Below are 16918 nucleotides of genomic sequence, written 5' to 3' on the forward strand. Positions count from 1 at the left end.
AACATAAAGGAAGAATATTAGATAAGGAATAAATGAAGATAAAATTATATTTTTTATGCTTAGTTGATCTAACATAATTTGTTCAAAATAACAGCAACAATATGTTCAATTATATATGTATATGTACACAAACACATGCGTACGGAAAAAATGAATGACAGCAATGACCCAAGAGCTGGGAGGAAAGAACAACTATGCACTACTGCTACCCAGGAAGTGGTATGTGTTATTTGAAAGTGAACTTGGGTTAGCTGCAAATGTACACTGCAAACTCGAGGCTAACCAGTAAAGTTTAAAAAAAAAAGAAAAGGTAACAAATGTGCTAATAAAGGAGAGAAAATGGAATCATAAAATGCTCAATTAATCACAAAAGGGCCAGGCACCTGTAATCACAGCAACACAGGAAGCTGAGAAAGGAAGATTGCAAGTTTGGGGCCAGGTGGGCAAATCAGAACTGCCTCAAAATAAAACAATCAAAAGGGCTCAGTGGGAGCACCCCTGGGTTCAATCCCAGTGCTAGGGAAAAAAAAAAAATCTGAAACTAATGAGTGCTCAGAGCAGGGTTTCAAGATACAAGGTCGTTACCCAAAAGTAAATCACTTTCCTATACCAGAAATTAATAAGTGGAATTAGAAATTAAAAACAATACCATTTATATTAGTGCCACCAAAATTAAATACTTAGGTACTGACCTAACAAAATATGTATAAAATCTATATGAGAAAAACTACAAAACAAAGAAGAGACACTCCACATTCAGAGATCGGAAGACTTAAGATTGTCAAGATTTCATATCTCCCATACTTCATCAGCATATCCAGTACAATCCCAATTTAAAAAAAAAAAAAAAAAAAAAAAAAAAAAACAAACCTCAGGTTATTTTGTAGCTATCCAAAAATGATTCTAGAGGTTTATATGGTGAGGCAAAACACCCAAAGAGCATAATACTGAAGGAGAAGCAGAGCAGGAAGAAGGGCACGATTTCACAACAGGCCGTCAATCTAGTTACCAGGGCACTGCAGGGCTGGCTGAGAATAAACAGAACAGAACAGAGAATCCAGAAGAACACACAGAGGCTATGAATCTTTGCAAAGGAGCAAAGGCACTATGTTGGAGGAAAGAGAGACTTTTCAAATTATGGTCTGGAGCAACTGGATATCCAAATTAGGGGGAAATAGTCTAGAAGATTCAACACCCTTCACAAAAATTAACTCAAAATGCCTAAATATAAACAGTAAAGAAAGTACACACCTCCTAGAATAGAATATAGGAGAAAATTTAGATAATCTTTGTTTGGGAAGTAACTTTTTATTTTATTTTTATTTATTTGTTTGTTTGTTTACTTTAATTGTAGATGGACACTATGCCTTTATTTTATTTACTTATTTTTCTGTGGATCAAACCCAGTGCCTCACACATGCTAGGTGAGTGCTCTACCACTGAGCTACAATCCCAGCCCCTAGGGTAGTAACTTTTTAAAAGAACACCAAAGGCATAATCATGAAAGAAATAAGTTGTACCTGTTAAAAATTAAAATGTTCTGTTCTGAGAAAGATACTATCAAGACAATGAAAAAACAAACCACTGACTGCAACAAAGCAAATGCAAAAGAAACATCAACTAAAGAACTATTACCCAGAATACAGAAAGAACACATAAAACTCAACAAGAACACAATCTATTTAAACAAACAGGCCAGAGATCTGAACAGATAGCTCCCCAAAGAAAATATACAGATGCCAAACAATCATGAGAAGATGCCACACACCGTCCATCAGCAGGGAATTGTAATTTTAAATAAGATATCAGTGTACACCCAGTAGAATGGCTAAAACCCAGAACACTGACAATGCCAAATGCTGGCGAGGATGTGGAATAACAGGAATTATCAGTCATTCCTGGTGGGAATGTAAAAGGTGTGGTCACTCTGGAAAACAGTTTGGCAGCTTCTTACAAAACTAAATGTATTTTTTTAACATATGATTCAGGAATTGCACTCCTTGATATTTACCCAAATTAGCTGAAAACTTATGTTTTCAAAAACCTAAACATGGATAATTACACCAGCTTTACTACAAGGAACCAAGGTGTCCTCTGGCAGGTGAATGGGTAACGTAACCCCCAGCATCCAGATAATGAATATTATTTAGTACTAAAAAGAAATGAGCTGCTAAGCCATTAAAAGGCATGGCGGAAACTTAGACGTGCATCACTAAGTGAAAGAAGCCAATCTGAAAAGGCTCCGGACCAATGATTCCAACAATGTGACCTTCTGGAAAAGGCAAGACTATACAGACAGGAAAACAGCAGTCAACAGGGATCAGGAGAGTAGGAACAGGCAGAGCACAGAGGATTTTAGGGCAGTCAAACTATTTGTATGAAAAATGTCATTATACTTTTGTCAAAACCCGCAGAATGAACACAACACAAGTAAACCCTGAAATGAACGGTGAACTGAGAAACGATGTGTCAACGCAGGTTCACCAACTGCACCGCTCTAGTGAGGAGCAGCAACAGCAGGAGAAGCTTCGCATAAAGGCGAGAGCAGGAAGGACACGGGAAACCTTTGAGCCTTCTGCTCAATTTTGCTATGAATGTTACACTTCTCTTAAAAAATAAGGTTTATTGAAAAAAAAAAAAAAAAAAAAAAAAAAAAAAAACTAGAAACAACCCAAAACGTTCATCAAAAGATGAATCTCTCGGGGGCTGGGTTGTGGCTCAGTGGTAGAGCGCTTGCCTAGCACATGTGAGGCACTGGGTTCGATCCTCAGCACCACATAAATATATAAATGAATAACTAATGTTATTAAAAAAAGATGAATCTCTAAATAATTATCCTAAAAGAAGCCAACACTCCCCCCACAAATAAGTACACACTTTTCCCTATGATTTTCGTATACATAAAATATAATTTTGTACTATTCCGTTGATACAAAATCCTAGAAAATGCCAATTTATTAGTGACAGAAGGTTGTGAATTTATCTGTAGTGACAGAATGTATGTCAATGGCTACTAGACAAGTGGGCTGTTAAACAGAGGAGGATGGATTACGAAGAAATTTAGAGGTGAAGGATGTTCGTCACCCTGAATCATGTGGTAACTGCCTTACGGATGGATACAAGCATCAGGCTGAACACTTCAAGAACGTACAGTTATCTCAATAAAGTTGAAACAAGAAGTATAGAGCCAGATTTGGTGATATGTGCCCACAGACCCGGTTTCTCAGGAAGCTGAGGCAGAAGGATCTCTTGAGCCAGGAGTTGTCTAGGCAACAGACACCCTGTGCAAATATGAAGGGTCACGAACAGCCCACTGCACCTGAGAACAAGGTGGGCCAACCTGCTCCACCAGTTATCAACATCTCCTACGGCCACCCTGACAGGCACCGGCACAGGAACAGGCACACCAACCACCAGAGCTGGATTCAGGACATATGTGGCATCACAGAGCAGGAATGGAAGCTCTCTTCTGTAACAGGCTCTAGATCAACAAGGTCAATACACTGGGGAGAGAGAGAGGGAAAAAAAAAAAAGAGGAACAGACTCCTACATCGAACCTCCTAATTCCAGATGGATATAGGTAGGTATAAAAGGCAAAACAATAAAGCTTTTAGAAAATGAAAACTACCCTCATGACCTTGAGATAAGAAAAACTCCTCCTCCAAGAAAAAAAACGTATTACCCAGAAAGGAATGTGCATATGTGAACTTGATTCACACATCAAAGCAGAATGGGGGTGGGGGCCGGGGCTCAGTGGTACAGGGCTTGCCTCGCGCACGTGCAAGGTAATGGGTTCCATCCTCAGCACCACATGAAAATAAAGATATTGTGTCCATCTACAACTAAAATATTAAAAAAAATAAAAATAAAAAAAAAAAAAGCAGAACAGGAGCCAGCTTGAAGCACTCCCCCTGGCCTGGTTAAGGACAATACGAGAGCATCAAAATAAACAACAGCGGTGGATTATAAACCATGGGGCAAAACAGGAATTCTTGAATCCACATTAATAATACATGAAGTAGGGGCTGGGGATATAGCTCAGTTGGCAGAGTGCCTGCCTTGCAAGCACAGGGCCCTGGGTTCAATTCCCAGCACCACAAAAAAAAAAAAAAAAAAAAACCATAAAATAAACACATCTTCAAGAAAGTAGGGCTTTTTCTTAGAGTAAAACGAGAGCTGAGGGCTGCAGTTATATATCAGTGGCAGAGCGCTTGCCTAGCAAGTGTAAGGCAATGGGTTTAATCCTCAGCAGGACAAAAAAAAAATAATGATAAATAAAACAAAGATATGTCCATCTACAATTAAAAAAATATATTAAAACATAATAAAAATTAATTTTTTTTTTAAATGCCAACTGATAGGAAGTGCACTATGGAGCTGGATAACCACTCTTTTAAAAAATCAAAGTATGGGGCTGGGGATATAGCTCAGTTGGTAGAATGCTTGCCTTGCAAGCATAAGGCCCTGGGTTCAATCCCCAGCACCGCAAAAAAAAAAAAAAAAAAAAAATCAAAGTATGGATTAGTTTAGAAAAGAAGCCAATCAAGGAGAAAAAGTATCATGCAGAGTAGAATGTTCTCAAGTTCTCAAAGCATCTCTCCAAAAAGTACTATTAAGTTCCAAAGAGAAAATTAGGAACTCCACAGGGGAGAAAAACACCTTGAACTGGTTATCAAAGTAACATCGCTCACGCTGGAAACATGAGCATCTCTTGACTCTAGATGGAATAACCTGAGGACAACACAACATCCCTTACACAGAGACAAACCCGGCTACCAAACCCGAATCTAATCCTCAGGAAATATCAGATAAACCCATACTGGAGAGCAAAATAATTTACCTATATCCTTCAAAACTGTCAATATCATGATGAAAAGTCCGAGGAATTGTTTCAGCTTAAAGGAGACCAACAAGATGTAACATCTAAAGGTAATATGTGATCCCAAGGTAGGCCACAGGTATGGCCACAACGCGGGACTTGATCAATTCTGAGAGTGAAATCAATCACAATAGAATGCAACCAAAAACAGAAGGAAACCAGAAAATTCATAACATGTGAAAAGTAGATAATTTTAAAAAATCAATGAGTCAAAGAAGAAATCACAAGGGAAATTTTAAAATTCAAGACAAATGAAAATTTAAAACATCATACAAAAACCCAGAACACAGTGAAAGCAATGCCAAAAGAGAAACTCAGCTGTAACACATTAAAAAGAAGAAAGGTCTCAAAACAACCCAACTTTACACCTTGAAGAACAAGAGAAAAAAGAACTAATGATGGCTAGTAGAAGAAAGGGAATAGTAAAGATTTAAGATAAACAGAAAAACAGGAAAAGCTAACAAAACCAAGGATCAGTTCTTTGGAAAGGTCAATAAAACAAACAAACCTTCACCTAGACATTCAAATGTCATCATCCCCCAAAGTCACCCAGAGATCCAAGGCAATACCTATCAAATACCAATGAAGGTTTTAAGCAGAAAGAGGAAAACCCAGCCTGAAGTTGATATGAGGCTCCGCAGGACTACACGTAGTCAAAACAATCTTGAAAAAGAAGAATGAAGGTGGAGGTCTCACTTCTTCATTTCACAACTTACTACTTGGAGACCATAATCAAGTCAGAACACATCGATGGGAGGGAAGGAGCCCAGAAATAAACCCTCGTGCGTGGAGTCAGGTGACGGCCTGATGCAAAAGCTGGTATTATCAGTGCCCCTAAGCAGAACTGTATCTCCTTCATCGTAAACTAAATGTCCAATATTTTAGACCCATTTCTCAATTCTGTTCTGTCCCTTGATCTGTCCATTCACTGCAAGTTAATGAAGCCATTTTGGTCACTGAGCTTTATAACATCCCAAGGCACCAGCAGGCCAGCCTCTCTCGACACTTCTTCCTGCAGTGCTTATTCATGCATGATGTTTCTTCACCCCACCTGCACTTCCCAATTACCTTTCAGAGTCCTTTTTAGAAAGATGTCGCATGGAATATTTAAGATGTCAAATGATTAAGGTCTAACAATTAGTTGTAGGACAAGAACATAGTTATTAGCTCAAGTTTTGTGAGCAGAAGATGCAATAGTCTAGGATTTTTAAAAAAGCAGAGAAGGGAAAGCAGTGTGGAATGGACCCCAGCAGCTAGAGGCTGAGGTGGATAATGGAAACCAAGAAGGTACGGCCAGAGATGACGGGAAATGTCACAGAGGCATCTCGGGAAGCATAAGAAAACAAGGGTGCTGAAAGATGGAGTGAGATGAGCATGAACCAGCATTCACAGTGACAAGAAGTCACCAAGGATCTTAGAGAAACAGTTAGTGGACAGGAAGACAAAGTTAACTGGCCATGAAAAGGAAAAAGGTGGGCACAGAGGGGCACAGCAGTCATTCCAGCAGCACAGGAGGCTGAGGCAGGAGAATGGCAAGTCCAAGGCCAGTCTGGGTAATTCAGCGAGACCCTGTCTCATAATAAAATAAAAGAGGCTGGGGCTGGGGCTCAGTGGTAGAGCATTTGCCTAGCATGTGCAAGGCCCCAAGTTCAGTCCCCAGCACTGCAGAAAAAGGAATTAAAAGAAAAGAAAAAGGAAGCTAGACCATACCTACCAAGGACCACTTTCATTTTTGAAGACAGAAAAGACCTGAACATGATTAAGTTTTGATAGACGGATACAGTACCAAGGAAGAAAATGGAAGCAGTGAAGGAGAGCTGGGGCGAGCCCAGTGACAGAGCACTTGCCTGCATGTGCAAGGCCCCAGGTTCAATCCCCAGCACTGCAAAGAACAAAGTTCCCCTTTCCCACATCCTTTCCACCCCTTAAAAAAAATAAAAAGAAAGTAGTAAAGCAGTAGAGGGAAGAGTCAGTGCGAGGCTGCCGACCAGGCATGGAGAACTGTGTTCAGCAATGTCACAGCTGCGGGGCGGGAGGGCCTCCACCAGAGAGCTGCTCCTGCACCTCTGGGCCTGTGGCAGGAGAAGTGCAGCTGCAGCAGCCAGGTGTGTGCACCTGGGCAAAGTTCAGGAGACTCTGCTGTGTGAGGGAACAAGAGAGCTGCTAGTCATCTTGATTTTGTATACCCACCCCTTTTGTTGAACATTTATGTTGCTTTCAGTCTGGTACTAGCAGAACAGCTGGGTCAGGGGATAAGCACTTTCAAATTTTTTGAATTCCTACTGCCCTTGAGAAAAGAAGCATTTCCCAATTAATACTCCCTTAGAACTGTCCTCTCATGTTAAACGGCTATTGTTACTCTGCACCCCCAACCTTCCTGTCTTAGGATTTACTGCCCATTTTTGTTAATATTTTAAGAAGGAGAGGCTGATTTTAAAGTAACGGATTAAGGGTAATTGCCCACGTTAAGTCTAAGAAAGCTGCATTTACAAATAATTTTAAATGTTATTCCATTAAAGTCATGTAATAAAAATATACACCTCTCAAAATGAAGTTAGAGATCAATTTATTCAAAACCATTACAAAAAATGAAATAAAATGGCAAATAGTTGAAGAAATAAATGTGGGACATCAGAAACAACTTCCTAATTTAAAAAAATGCCTCCCGTGAGAAACCTTTCCAATAGGAGTTAACAGAGGGTCACCTGTCTGGGAAGAGGACAAGATCCTGTAATTATCTGAAAACCATTTCAATTCAGATTAACAAGTAAAATCATCCCCCATTGAAGCACATGAGCACCTCCTGCCAGTGAACTCCACAAGCTACAGATTTTGTGCCAACACCTTCTCTCCACTAAGGCCTTATCATCCCTCCACTGAATGCCAATGAGAACACAGATAACAACCTAGATTTGGGTCAGGAATTATTTTTATTGCAGATAAAGGGCTGCAGGACACTCACAGACCACCAGAAACAGGCCCTTCTTTCTTACCTTCACCATGAACGTGAAGTCTGTTAGGGCTGGGGAGTAGACGGCCCCACCAGCACACGGGCCCATGATCAGAGAAATCTGAGGGACGACTCCGGATGCTGTGACATTCCTCTGTCAAAAGAGAAAGGCAAAGGCATCTGGTTACCGAGGTGTGAAGGCCTCACCTGTGGTAAGATAAAGGAAACAGTAGTATTTGGTTTCACCTGCACAGAGAGTTTATGCAGGAGGCGACACCGCTCAGTAAAGCTCTTCCAGAATTGTGTGCAATTTCCTGCCCCAACTTGTGGGACAGTCAGCAGGATACTTTCTGGGGCAGAGATCTTCTCTCCTCTCCCCTTCTTGGCAGCTCACCAGGATATGAGCTACAGAGAACTGGCCACCCTCGCTCAGTTCCACACACACCTCAGCCCCAGCACCCTTGTCCATGCACAGTCAGCTGGAAGAAGAACGAAAACCTCAGTGAACAGAGCCAGCACTTACCCTGGACTCTGGCCTCTATTCGGAGGCTCTTCACACCCTCCACAGAGGGCACCCAGAAGTCACAAGGTAAGGCTACGAGGCAGGTGCTGTTTTACACAGTCTTCAATGTCTGCCCCTTCCAGAGAGGAAATGTCAGGGAGGGGAGATAGGAGGAGACAGCCCTTGACCCTAAGGTCAAGTGTATTTTGAAGGGTTAAGCTCAGGCCACCTCCTTGAAAAAGACTGGATGTGCGGGCTTGAGGACCCAGGCAAGGTGACAGGGCCCAAGCACGACTTGCCCCACTCCCAACCCCTTTCCTTCTCCTAGCCCCAATAGCTTTGGAAAAGTGGGTCCACTTTTCAGCCTGCCTTGGCTGTGAGCCCAGTCTCTGTAAACCACAGGACACAGCTAACTGTAACACAAAAGGTCATCTATACTCTCTGCAAAAGTGACAAGTTATGTAGGTAGACTTCCAGCTATAGCACAATGAAAAGCTTGAAAAATTCTCTCCCTCAAATACAACTACAAAACTGGACAAAATGGTCAAAAAAAGTATTAGCATTCAAGGTTCCGGAAATGAACCAAATGTTAAGTTGGAAAGTGTTCTTTCATATCAAAAACTGCCTAACTTGAAATAAGAATGTTAAAGAGTCTGAGGCATTTTTTTTTTTAGTTGTAGATGGACATAATACTTTTATTTTATTTATTTATTTTTATGTGGTGCTGAGGATCAAACCCAGTGCCTCACACGTGCTAGGCAAGCGCTGTACCACTGAGCCACCACCCCAGGCCCTGAGGCATTCTTTACTAAGAATGCCACCAGTGCCCACACCAGCTCAGGATGTCCCTCAAGGTAAAAGTAACACCAGACAGTAATTCAAATCCACAAGAAACAATTAAAAGCACTGAAAACAGCAAATATATGATTAAATACAAAGTACTGCATGAATATAATCCTCTCAAGACTTAAAAATACAAGAATATATAATGTAATAATTATGCACTGTAATTTGGGATTTATGAGATACATAACAATAATGGCACAAATGAAGGGGAGAGTAGTTATATTAAAGCAAAATTTCTACCTTTTATCAGAATTAAGTCAGTATTAACTTGAAGTATATTGATAATTTAAAATTTATATTTAACCTTTAGAGCAACCACTAAATAATAACAAAAATACAGCTAAAAAAAATAGCTCCTTACATAGAGCTGTGGGATACTTCTGGTTTGAGACAAGGTCTTGCTATGTCGCCTGGGCTGATCAACCAACCGGTGGACTCAAGAGATCTTCCCGTCTCAACCTCCTGAGTAGCTGGGATGACAGGTGTGTGCCACTACACCAGCTCTACGTAAGAGTTGAGTGACATCACCAAAAACAGAAGAGGAAATTCTAGGAATCTGGGACTGAAACAATAACTCAGCTGACAGGGACTGCCTGAAGTAACTATTATTTTGGAACTTTGGAATTTAGTTGAACACTTTCAGAATCCAAGGAAGAATGTGAAGAAGCAGCAGGTAAATTTTAGTGAATTTCTGCATTTGGTGTAACTACTATCATTCCCCAGCCCAAAACCATGCGGTAAACCAGGTAACTATGAGTTTGCCTACCCTGTTCCTGGTGTGGCTAACTGGTGCCAAGATGGACATAAGGACCTTGTCCTTCAAAACTTAAGGTTGTATTTTTGGGGTTTTTTGTTTGTTTGTTTTGAGATACTGGGTATGGGTCTCATGTAAGTTAGACAAGTATTCCACCACTAAGCCACATCCCCAGCCCAAGGGTTGTGTATTTTGATTGCTAATCACTGCTTTTGAGGGCCTAGGGGCCAGCATGGAGGCCAGTCATTGTTTCAATTCCAATGAATTCAAATGGCAACCCCAATACAAGGCAAAGAAATGAGTTTGTTCCAAGCTGGTGTGCCTTCTGAAACAGACATTTGAGGACATCTGTATCAGACCACTGGTTGCTCACAGAGACAACTAAAATTTCAGTGACCATCTTCAACAAGGAAAAAAAAAATTTGACAGAAAGCATCCCCAAGGAAACCCAGACACTGAAGTTATTAGTCATAGATGCTAGAGTAACTATCTTAAATATGTTCAACAGGCTAAAGGAAACCAAGGAAAATGAACTCAAGGAAATCAGGAAAACAATGTCTGAACAAAATGAGAATACCAAAAACCATAAAAAAGAAACTAGAAATTCTAGAGTATAAATGAAAATTCACTAGAATTTTCAGCAGCAGATACAAGCTGGCAGAAGAAAAAGATTGCAGGATTTCAAGATTAAACTACTGAAATTATCTAATCTGGGGAACTGGAAAAAAAGAAAAATGAATAGAGACATACCAACATGCAAATTTTAGGAATCCCAAAAGAAAGAGAAAAAGTTCGATAAAATACTTGAAGAATAGAAAAACTTACCAAATTTGATGAAAGACATGCATACACACATCTAAGAAGCTCAATGAAATCCAAGTAGGATGAACTCAAAGACATTCATAGTGAGACATGTTATAGTCAAACTGTCAAACCCAAGCACAAGGAGAAAATTTTGAAATTAGTGAAATAGGAGCAACTGATCACATACAGGGAATCTTCAATAAGACTAACCATGTAGGCCAGAAGGCAGTAAGAAATATTTAGAGTACTGAAAGAAAAAATTGTCAACTAAGAATTCTGTATCCAGAAAAGCTAGCCTTCAAGAATAAAAGAGAAAATACGACATGTCCACATAAACAAAGCTGAGGGAGTTCATTCCCAGTTGACATGTCATACAAGAAATTCTACAGGGAATTCTTTAGTCGGAAATAAAAAAAAAAAAAAAAAAAAAAATACAATAATATGAAACCATGAGAGAAAAAAACACTAGTAGATATAATTTCCTAAGTAAATATAAAAGACAGTAGGGCCATATTTCAGTCTATGACATTTCTATTTTTTCCTATATGATTTAAAAGACAAATTCATGAAATAATTATAAATCTATTAATGAGTACATCATGCATAAAGATGTAATCTAGAAAATAACAATCTAAGAGAGGATGCAGATGTACAGAAGCAGTATGCTCCTATACTTCTGAAGCTAATCTGGTTTCATTCCAACTAGTTTAATTGTAATCACCAAGGTAACTGTTAAGAAAAGGAAACTTTAAAATGTGATAGAAATGAAAGAAGTGAATTAAAATGACACAACCAAACCAAAATTTTAGAAGGCCACAATGGTGGAATTAAGCACAAAAAACCATCCTACATATAGAAAACAATAGCTGAATGGCAGAAGTAAATCCTTCTGTATTGGTAATCACATTAAATGTGAATGGACTATACTCCCCTGTTAAAAAACAGATTGGCTGATTGGATTTCACAAACAACCTATGTGTTGTTTCCAAGAGCTCCAGTTCAAATTCCTCAGAAAACCCGGAATGGAACCATCATATGACCCAGTTGTCCTACTCCTTGGCATATACCCAAAGGACTTAAAATCAGCACACTACAGTGACATGGTCACATCAATGTTTAAAGCAGTTCAATTCATAATAGCTAAGCTAGGAACCAACCTAGGTGCCCTTCAACAGATGAATGGATAAAGAAAATGTGGTACATATATACAATGGAATGTTACTCAACCATAAAGAAGAATGAAATTATGGCATTTGCCATCAAATAGATGGAACTGGAGACTATTATGCTATGTGAAGTAGGCCAGTCCCAAAAAAACAAAAGTAAAATGTGGATGCTAATGCACAACAAGTCAGAGGGACATGTGCATGCGTGCATGCACACAGAACTTCACTGAAATAGACAAAGGGGAATGAAGGGTCGGGGGATGGGAATAGGAAAGACAGTAGAATCAATCAGATATAATTTTCCTATGTTCATATATGAATATGCAACCAGTATAATTCCACATCATGTACAACCACAAAAATGGGAAATTACACTCCATGTTTGATATGTCAAAATGCATTCTTCTGTCATGTATAACTAAAAATAAATTTTTTTAAAAATTCAAATTCCTCTAACTATACAGATTTTTGCAAAATTAAGTCCAGCTTTTTTTTTTTTTTTTTTTTTTTTGTGGTACTGGGGATTGAACTCAGGGCCTTGTGCTTGCAAGGCAAGCACTCTACCAGCTGAGCTATCTCCCCAGCCCTAAGTCCACCTTTAATAAAGTATATTACTAGGCATTAATGTAAGCCTGAGATAATACCTAAAAGAAAAAGAGTTCCAGGCTGGGGAGATAGCTCAGTCAGTAGAGTGCTTGCCTTGCAAGCAAAAGGCCCTGGGTTCGATCCCCAGCACAAAAAAAAAAAAAAAAAAGAGTTCCAGTTTAGATAAAAAGATGCAAAAAGACAAAAAATAATGAGAAAAAAATACGTGTCCTATGCAAAGGGTAACAAAAAATAGAGCCATGGTGGCTATATTATTGCCAGACAAAGCAGACTAAATCAAAAAACTTAACAAAGATGTTACATACCATCAAAGGTTCAATGCACCTAGAAAACACAATTACAAAAATATATGCATCCTTTCTCTTAAATATTAGCACTTAGTTCTTCCCATTATTGTTACGTTCAGATGTCCATTCTGTTTTAGACCTTTGAGCAGAAACCAAGCTTTTTCTTTTTTGAAGTTATATATATATATATATATATATATGCTATATATATATATATATATATATATATATATGCTATATATATATATATGCACCCAACAGAGTCGCAAAATATACGACACCAAAGTTGATAGAACTGAAGGGACAAATAGCCATATAAGAGCTGGAGACCTGACACTCCAGTTCTAGTAATGAACAAAAGATTAATAAAGATATAGCTATAAATACACATATTAGGAAAGAATCAGATCAATAACCTAGCCTTCTACCTTAACAAACTAGACAAAAGTAAGGAGGAAGAAGGAAATAATCAGAGCAGAAATGAAATTGAGAACATAGAAAAAAATAGACTAAAAGGTTGGATCACTGAAAAGATCAAAATTGATAAACCTTTAAATAGACAAAAGGGAGGGGAAAAGGGGGATGGAAAAGAAAACCTCATGTTACTAAAGCTAGAAATGAGAGGACGCATCACCACAGAAATAAAATCACAAGAAAATATATCAACCATCCTACGGCAACACATTACATCACTGAGATGAAATGGACTAATTCCTAGAAAGACGAAAACTACTAAAGCTGAGTGAAAAAGTAGAAGAAAATCTGGTAAACCTGTAACAAACAGAGACTGGGGGAAAAAATACCTACACAGAAAAGTCAAAGACCAGATGGCTTCACTGGTGAATTTTACTAAACATTTAAAGAATTAGGCGTTGGTGGTGTGGGTTAGTGGTAGAGCAAGTGCTTAGCATGAAAACAACCCCCACCCCATCCCCAATTAACAAATTAACAAAATGCATGTCAATACAAGTTCTTCTAAGCCAACAAAGAGGAGGCAGCAGGGCAGCTAAGCCCAGTCTCAGACCAACCCAGTTTTCCCCACTTTCTCACTTGTAATGCTCAGGAATAACTCTCAAAGGTACTGGGAATGCAACATCCTAGGATAAGGAGGCCAGGATATTCAGGTTCTGTTCTAGTCCCTAGAAACAGGATTTTCTAAACACTTTAGCCCAGCGTATCACATGGCCCCAGAGTATAAGCCCAGGTGGGCTGCTTGCCAGGGACCCTTGGCTGTGGTGCAGATGGAGCATGTGCAGTCAAGACTCCACCCCACCCACACGGCTTTCCCATTCCTCGGGAACTGGGTCTCAATGAATCCTAGGCTCCTGATTTCTATCTGTAAGTAACAAATCCACTTCATGCAACTTGTGTGTATGGGTGTTCTGTCTTACCACACTCAGACAAGGTGGTAACAAGCACACAGTGGACCTACTGCTCAAGAGTGAGTTAACCAAATTCCAAAACCAAAAGAAAATGTCCTAACTGTAGACCAGTATCTTCTATTGATATCAATTCAAAAGTACATATCAAAATACTAGCAAACAGAATCCAGCACCATACAAAATTGGTTATACACCGTGACCAAGTGGAACTGCTCACAGGAATAAAAGGTTGGTTTAACATTCAAAACTCAATTAACATCATCCTAGACAATATCATTTGACTAAAGGACAAAAGCTACATCATTATCTTGCAGATGCAGAAAAAGCTTCTCATAAAATTAAACACCCCTTTATGATAAAAACACTCAACAAATTAGAAGTTGAAAGGAACTTCCTCAACCTAAGGAAGGGCATCTACAACAAAAAAAAAAAATAATTAACATCATATTTAAAGGTTAGAAAACAAGGTTAGGAACAAGAATGTCCACTCTCAATTCAACAATGTACTGCAGGTTCTACACAGAATGAGCAAGAAATAAAAGATGTCCAGATTAGAAAAAACTAAGACTATCTCTATTTGCAGAAGACATAATCATGTGTCAGTGAAAGCCTAAGGAATACACACATACAACTCCCATTAGAGCGAACGGGAGGGGGTGTAGCTCAGCGGTAGAGTGCACAAGGCCCAGGTTCCATCCTCAACACCAGAAATGAAAAAGATAATAAACAAGTTCAGCCAGGCTGTAGGATATAAAAATCAATAAATAAAAATCAACTTTATCTCTATGTACTTGCAAAAAAATAATCCAAAATCAAATAAATCCATTTATAATAGCATTTAAAAAAAAAAAAAACAAAAAACCAGCCAGGTGATGCATACTGGAGTTTGAGGCAAGTTGCTCAGGCCACCTTGAGCAACGTGGTGAGACCTTATCTCTAGATAAAATCATGAAAAAAGAGCTGGGAATATAACTCAATGGTAGAGTGCTTGCTAGCATGAGTGAAGCCTTGGATTCAATCCCCAGCACTGCAGGAAGGAAAAAAACAAAAAAAAGAGTAAAACACTTAAGTAACGAAAGATGTGCAAGACATGAATGTTATACATTACAAAATACTGCTGAAAAAAATTAAAGACCACCTGCAAAAATGGAAAAACATTCTGTCTACATGGAGTGGACCAGTCAATATGTAAAGATGTAAATTCTCATCAAACCGATCTAGACTCAAGGCAATTCCTATCAAATCTCAGCAGGAATTTTTGTAGAGTTAACGACTAATCCAAAAATTCACATGGAAATGGAAAGGACTCTAGAATAGCCAGAACAATTTTTAAGGACAACAAAGTTAGAAAACTTTACTCAACTTCAAAACTACTATCAATCAATAGTAATCAAGACAATGTGGTTCTTGCATAAGGAAGAGCATATAGATGAAAGAATTGAGAATTCAGAAACAAATTCTTACATTTATGATGAACTGATTTTTGACCAGTGCCACACAATCAAATGAGGGAAGAATATTAATAAATAGTGGTACCTGAGAATGAATTTAAACTCTTATGTCACAATATCCATAAAAATTAACTCAAAAGAGATCACACACCTAATGTAAAAGAGTTAAACCTATAAAACTCTATGAAGAAAACATTGGGCACAATCTTCATGACTTTGTTCTAGGAAGAATTCTTATGAAATTCACACAAGAAAATACTGACAAGTTGGAATTCAAAATTTAAAACTTTTGCACTTTAAAAGCCACCTTTAAAAAATAAATAAATAAACAATTTCTTTAAAAAGCCACCTTTAAGAAACTAAAAGGCATTGGGAGGCTAAGGAGGAGAATGGAGAGTCTGAGGACAGCCTGGGCAACCTAGCAAGACACTGTCTCAAAATAAATAGGCAAGCCACAGACCGGAAGAAAACTCACATTATATCTGATAAAGGCTTTCTATTCATAATACACGAAGAACTATAACAAATCCAAATTCCAATTACAAACCAGGCATGGTGATGTACACCTGGAATCCCAGCAGCTTGGGAGGCTAAGGCAGAAGGATCGTGAGTTCAAAGCCAGCCTCAGAAACTTACCAAGGCCCTAAACAACTTAGCAAGACCCTGTCTCTAAAGTATAAAAAGGGCTGGCTGTGGTTAAGCATCCCTGGGTTCAATCCCCAGTGTCAAAAAAAAAAAAAAAAAAAAAAAATTCAATTACAAAATGGACAAGAGAAGACGCTCAAATGACTAACACGTACATTAAAGAATACTCAATGTGATTAGTCAGCAGGGAAATGCAAATTAGAACTGCCCTGAGATACCACTGCACACCACTTAACTGGCTAAAATTCACACTTGACATTACAGGTGTTGGCGAGGCTACGGAGAATCCGCACCCGTTAACACACTGCTCATGGCAGCATAAAATAGTACTTTAATTCTGAAAAACAATTTGGCAGTTCCTTAGAAAGTTACATATACACTCATAAAACCCAACAATCCCACTTGTACCTCCCCCAATACAAAATGGTATGAAAACAGTAACAGTCCAAAGAGTTGAACACAAATGTTCACAGTAGCATTACTCATGAGAGCCAAGAAGTACAAAAGCCCTGTCCCTCAACTGGGGTACAGATAAACAATGTGGAAACTATTCAGTAGAATACAGTTCAGCAATAAAAAGCAATAAACTCATGCACAATATGAATAAACCTCTTAAAACATGATACTAAGTGAAAGGAGACAGATG

At 38.7% G+C, this 16918-nt stretch overlaps 1 protein-coding gene across 2 annotated transcripts in view; it reads right to left on the reverse strand.

Annotated features, from left to right (window-relative positions):
* Positions 1 to 16918, reverse strand: part of Pccb (propionyl-CoA carboxylase subunit beta) — a 53879-nt gene that overhangs the window by 25099 nt on the left and 11862 nt on the right. For both annotated transcript variants that reach the window (XM_047565323.1, XM_047565322.1), the window contains exon 6: positions 7873 to 7983. In XM_047565323.1, coding sequence (XP_047421279.1) covers positions 7873 to 7983 — 111 coding nt within the window. The remainder of the gene's footprint in view (positions 1 to 7872; positions 7984 to 16918) is intronic.

The sequence above is a fragment of the Sciurus carolinensis genome, chromosome 9, assembly GCF_902686445.1.
Source record: "Sciurus carolinensis chromosome 9, mSciCar1.2, whole genome shotgun sequence".
In the NCBI taxonomy this organism is placed as follows: domain Eukaryota; kingdom Metazoa; phylum Chordata; class Mammalia; order Rodentia; family Sciuridae; genus Sciurus; species Sciurus carolinensis.